The sequence below is a fragment of the Eimeria necatrix genome, genomic scaffold (assembly GCF_000499385.1).
Source record: "Eimeria necatrix Houghton genomic scaffold, Enh_scaff1718, whole genome shotgun sequence".
In the NCBI taxonomy this organism is placed as follows: domain Eukaryota; phylum Apicomplexa; class Conoidasida; order Eucoccidiorida; family Eimeriidae; genus Eimeria; species Eimeria necatrix.
This window is the reverse complement of record NW_013652394.1, coordinates 1-5551: the sequence shown is the minus strand read 5'-3', so window position 1 is coordinate 5551 and position 5551 is coordinate 1. Positions and strand designations below refer to the sequence as shown.

Genomic DNA, 5551 nt, shown 5'->3' with positions numbered 1-5551 from the left:
GACACTTTTGAGGGTTTGAGGAGACACTTTTGAGGGTTTTAGGAGACACTTTTGAGGGTTTTAGGAGACACTTTTGAGGGTTTGGTGGGGGCAAATGAGGGGACAAAAGGAGACAAAGAAAAGCAAAAGGAGACAAAAGCGCAGCAGCAGCCACGAGGAGACAGTGAGAAATAAAAGGAGACAAAAAAGAAGCAAAAAGGAGACAAAAAAGCAGCAAAAAGGAGACAAAAAAGAGACAAAAAAGGACAAAAAAGAGACAAAAAGGGCAAAAAAGAGACAAAAAGGGGACCCTAAAAGAGACAAAAAGAGGCAAAAAGGGGCCAACAAAAGAGACAATAAAGGGGACAATAAAGGGGACAAAAAGGGGACAAAAAGGAGACAAAAAGGGGACAAAAAGGAGACAAAAAAGAGAAAAAAATACCTCTTTTTCTTTGATTTGTTTCTGGAAAAAGGCCTGGATCTTCTTGAGGCCGCAAAATTGGCGGTAAGAACTGCTGAGGGCGACGCGGCGGCCGAGGGCCTCTTCGGGGGAAAAGAGGGCCTCGAGGTAGGGCGTCTGGGGCGGAAAAGGGACCAAAAGGAGACAAAAAGGAGACAAAAGGAGACAAAAAAGAGACAAAAAAGAGACAGATTTGAACGCAGCAACTCCGCGAGAGTCAGCAGCAGAAAATGCAGAAAAAATCCGCCAAAAAGAACTCAAAAAATCACAAAAAGAGACAAAAGAGACAAAAGGAGACAAAAGGAGACAAAAGGAGAGACTGGGGCTTGAAGAACTAAAGACCAAAGGAGACAAAAAGAATTAAAAAGAAATAAAATGAATTAAAAAGAATTAAAAAGAATTAAATGAATTAAAAAGAATAAAAAGAATAAAAAGGAATTAAAAAGAAAAAAAAGGAATTAAAAAGAGTTCAAGAGAACAAAAAAGGAAGAAAAAAGAATAAAAAGAATAAAAAGAATAAAAAGAATAAAAATAATAAAAAGAATAAAAAGAATAAAAAGAATAAAAAAACAAAAAGGCAAAAAGAGACAAAGGAGACAGCAAAGTGCCACGCAGAGCAGCAGCGCAGCAGCAGCGCTCCCTTCCCATCCCGCTGCTGCTGCTGCTGCTGCTGCTGCTGCTGCTGCTGCTGCTGCTGCTTACGTCTAGGAACTGCTGCAGCAGCTGCTGCTGCGTGAGCGGCAGCAGCGGGAGTTGCTGCTGCTCTGGCTGTTCCAACTGTCTCCTTTTGTAGAGGTTGCGGATCTCCTTGAGGCGGTCATAGAAGTTGACCCAGACGTCGCTGCTGCTGCTGCTGCCTGCTGCAGCAGCAGCAGCAGCAGCAGCAGCAGCGCGGCCGCCCCGCCGCTGCCCCCCCAGAAACAGAGTCTCCTCAGCCTTCAAACTGTCTCCGTCTAAGTGCAAAGCCAACACTTGTCTCCCTGTCTCCTCCAGCTTTTGGAGACAGTCTCCGAGGGCCCACTTGAGTTGAAGAGTCTCTCTGCGGGTTTTCTCGCTGCGGCGTTTGGGGCGCAGCGCGAGGGGGGCTAGCTGCTGCTGCTGCTGCTGCTGCTGCTGCTGCTGCTCCTCCCCCTCCAGCTCCTGCTGCTGCAGCAGCAGCTGCGCAGCCACCTCCTCCAGCTTCTCCATCTCCTCCTGCGCCGCCCGCAGCAGCTCCAGCACCGAAGTCGCCATTGCAGCAGCAGCAGCAGCGCAGCAGCAGCAGCAGCAGCAGCAGCAGCAGCGGCAGCAGCAGCGCCCCGCGCTGCAGCAGCAACTATCGCCTGCGAGGCTCTCCCGCCGTTTTTCGCTTATTCCGCTCTAATTCACTTTTTTTTGCCACAAAAATGCTATTTGCTGCTGCATGCAACAGCCCCGAGCAGCAGCAGCAGCAGCAGCAGCAGCAGCAGCCGCTGCAGCAGCCCTGCAGCAGCGGCAGCAGCAGCCGCTGCAGCGGCAGCAGCCCCAGCAGCAGCTGAGCGCTGGCTGGCGGCCGCGCCCCAGCAGCAGCGCTAGCTCCCGTTGTGTTGCTGCTGCTGTTCGTTGCTGCTCTTGCTGCTGCTGCTGCTGCTGCTGCTGCTCCTGCTGCATGCGTCGAGTCTGCTGCAGCGGAGACTTCCGGTTTGCTGCACCTCTTTGCAAAGGAAATTGTTTTCTTGAATTTCTTTTTCTTTTTGCTTTTCCTTTTTAAACTGCAGCACAACTTCCCGCTAGCCATCGGGCCTGCTGCTGCTGCTGCTGCTGCTGCTGCTGCTGCTGCTGCTGCGGGCTCTTGCTAGTTCCCAGCGGCTCCCGCCGGGCGGTTTAGGGTTTAGGGTTTAGGGTTTAGGGTTTAGGGTTTGGGGTCCAGGCTGAAGGGCCCAATGTCTTTTCAGTGTCTTTCGTGTGCGCGGACCTGGCTGTAGCCCTGCTCCCCACGACTAGGGTTTAGGGTTTAGGGTTTAGGGTTTAGGGTTTAGGGTTTAGGGTTTAGGGTTTAGGGTTTGAGGATGTCGTTTGCTGCGCACCTGCAGCGCCGCTGCCCCTTTCTCGCGCGGCACCAAGCAGCAGCTTTGGAGTCTCTTCTTCCTTTTACTCTTTTGTGTCCTGTTGCATCAAAGACTTTAAACTTTTCTGTTCACAAAAGCCACAATGCTGCTGCTGCTGCTGCTGCTGCAGCAGCAGCAGCAGCAGCAGCAGCAGCAGAGCCCGCGCTGGCGGCCGCGCACAAGCAGCAGCTGCAGCACGAGCAGCTGCAGCTCGAAAAGAAGCTGCAGCAGCAGCAGAGGCAGCTGCAGCAGCTGCAGCAGCAGCAGCTCCAGCTCCAGCTGCAGCAGCAGAAGCTCCAGCAGCACAAGCAGCAGCTGCAGCAGCAGCAGCTGCAGCAGCAGCAGCAGCAGCAGCAGCAGCAGCAGCAGCAGCAGCCGCTGCCTGAGGGCTTTTACAATTCCGCGGCGGACGCAAAACTCGCAGAACTCCACACAGAGGGAAGGTCAGACTGTCTCCTTTTATTTTATTTATTTTATTTAATTTATTTTATTTTATTTTATTTTATTTATTTTATTTATTTTATTTATTTTATTTATTTTATTTATTTTATTTTATTTTGTTTTGTTTTGTTTTATTTTAATTTGTTTTTCATTTTTGTTTTTTGTTCTTTTTGTCTCCTTTTTTGTCTCCTTTTAGTCTCCTTTTCGATCTTTCTTTTTTCCTTTTTTCTCTTTTCTTTTTGTCTCCTTTTATTTCTTTTATTTATTTTTTATTTTCTTTTTTTGTTTCTTTTTGTTTTCTTTTTTCTCTTTTATTTTCATCTTTTTGGCCTCTTTTTGTCTCCTTTTTGTCTCCTTTTTGTCTCCTTTTTATTTCTTTATTTCCTTTTTATTTCCTTTTTGTCTCCTCTTTATTTGTCTCCTTTTTAACTCCTTTTTATTTCTTTTTATTTCCTTTTATTTCCTTTTATTTCCTTTGATATTTCCTTTTTTATTTTTGTTTATTTCCTTTTTGTCTCTTTTTTGTTTCTTTTTTGTCTCCTTTTTATCTTTTTTTAATCTTCTTTTTGCCCGCTTTTTGTCTCCTTTTTATTTTCTTCTTTTTTTATTTTTGTCTTTTTTAATTTCCTTTTTATTTCCATTTTGTCTCTTTTTTATTTTCTTTTTATTTCTTTTTGTTATTTCCTTTTTGTCTCCTTTTTTTCTGTTTCTAACCATCTCTTTGTTTAATTAATTAATCATAACAAATTAATTAATTAATTGATAATTATAATTAATTAATTAATTATAATTGATTAATTAATCAACAATAACAATACAATTAATTAATGAATTAATATAATTAAATAACTAAAATATTTATTTATTTATTTATTTATTTATTTATTTACTTACTTATTTTTTCACTTAAAGAGACAAATGGGGGCCCCCCAAAAGGCCCTTTTGAGGGCATCATTATTTAGAGCTCTATTTATTATTTACAATGAATTAAGAATTAATAATTATTATTTATTTATTTATTTATTTATTTATTTATTTATTTATTTATTTATTTATTTATTTATTTATTTATTCAGATATAGAGTTTTTGCGCATTTGAGGAGACAAGTGGGGGCCCCCCAAAAGGCCCTTTTGAGGGGCATAATTATTAATGGCATTACTAATGATTAATTATTATTTATTATTTAAATAATTAATTAATTAATTAATTAATTAATTAATTTATTTATTTATTTATTTATTCAGATATAGAGTTTTTGCGCATTTGAGGAGACAAGTGGGGGCCCCCCAAAAGGCCCTTTTGAGGGGCCCCTCGGGAGACACCGAAGTGACCCTTTGGTGCAGCAACGACTACCTGGGCATGAGCCAACACCCCCGCGTCATAAAGGTCCTTTTTGTCCCTTTTTTTCTCCTTTTTTTCTCCTTTTTTTCTCCTTTTTTTCTCCTTTTTGGCTCCTTTTTGTCTCCTTTTTGTCCCCTTTTTGTCTCCTTTTGGTTCTCCTTTTTGTCTCCTTTTGTTTCTCCTTTTTGTCTCCTTTTTTTCTCTTCTTTTGCGCTCTTTTGGGCGCGTTTTAGGCGCTTTTTAAACTCCTTTCGGTCTTTTTTTGTCCCTTTTTGTCTCTTTTTTGTCTCTTTTTTGTCTCCTTTTCTTCCCCTTTTTGTCTCCTTTTTGTCCCCTTTTTGTCTCCTTATTTGTTTCCTTATTTGCTCTCCAAACTGCAGCAAAAGTGCCTCCAAACTGCAGCAAAAGTGTCTCCAAACCGCAGCAAAAGTGTCTCCAAATTGCCGCAAAAGTGCCTCCAAACTGCAGCAAAAGTGTCTCTAGAAGTGCCTCCAAACTGCTTCAAAAGTGCCTCCAAACTGCTTCAAAAGTGCCTCCAAACTGCTTCAAAAGTGTCTCTGAACAGCAGCAAAAGTGTCTCCAAACAGCAGCAAAAGTGTCTCCAAACTGCAGCAAAAGTGTCTCCAAACAGCAGCAAAAGTGTCTCCAAACTGCCGCAGGCCGCGCAAGAGGCCCTCGCCAGCAGCGGCGCCGGCAGCGGCGGCACTCGCAACATCTCGGGTTCGAACGTTTACCACCAGGCCCTGGAAAAGGAGATCGCAGACTGGTCCGTTTTTGGCCATTTTTGTCTCCTTTTTGTCTCCTTTTTGTCTCCTTTTTGTCTCCTTTTTGGCTCCTTTTTGTCTCCTTTTGGTCTCCTTTCTTTTCTCTTTCTTTGTCTCTTTTTTGTCTCTTTTTTGTCTCTTTTTTGTCTCTTTTTTGTCTCTTTTTTGTCTCTTTTTTGTCTCTTTTTTGTCTCTTTTTTGGCTTTTTTGGCTCATTTTGGGCCTTTTTCTCGACTGTCTCCAACTGTCTCCTTATTTCCCCTAACTTCAACTGTCTCCACCAATTGTCTCCAAAACCCTCTCCAAACCCTAAACCCTAAACCCTCTCCAAACCCTAAACCCCAAACCCTCTCCAAACCCCGTCCACCCCAAACCCCAAACCCTAAACCCCAAACCCTCTCCAACCCGCTCTCCAAACCCTCTCCAAACCCCTCCCCCCCCCTCCCCCAACCCCTCGCCCCCCAGTTCGCAAACCCTAATTTAGGGTTTACGCAGGCAC

The 5551-nt window shown here is 43.6% G+C and overlaps 2 protein-coding genes across 2 annotated transcripts; one reads left to right on the top strand and one right to left on the bottom strand.

Annotated features, from left to right (window-relative positions):
* Positions 1-704: 704 nt before the first annotated feature.
* ENH_00020880 (splicing factor 3a protein, putative) lies at positions 705-1672 on the bottom strand (the record flags this gene model as incomplete). The annotated part of the gene is made up of 2 exons (XM_013579472.1): positions 705-773; positions 1142-1672. 2 exons carry the CDS (start codon positions 1670-1672, stop codon positions 705-707), a joined length of 600 nt encoding a protein of 199 aa, XP_013434926.1.
* Positions 1673-2466: 794 nt separating this feature from the next.
* ENH_00020870 (5-aminolevulinate synthase , related) lies at positions 2467-5054 on the top strand (the record flags this gene model as incomplete). Its single annotated transcript, XM_013579471.1, has 3 exons — positions 2467-2948; positions 4192-4333; positions 4948-5054. Coding segments are annotated over 3 exons (731 nt in total), but the record flags the coding sequence as incomplete, so codon positions are not given.
* Positions 5055-5551: the final 497 nt, after the last annotated feature.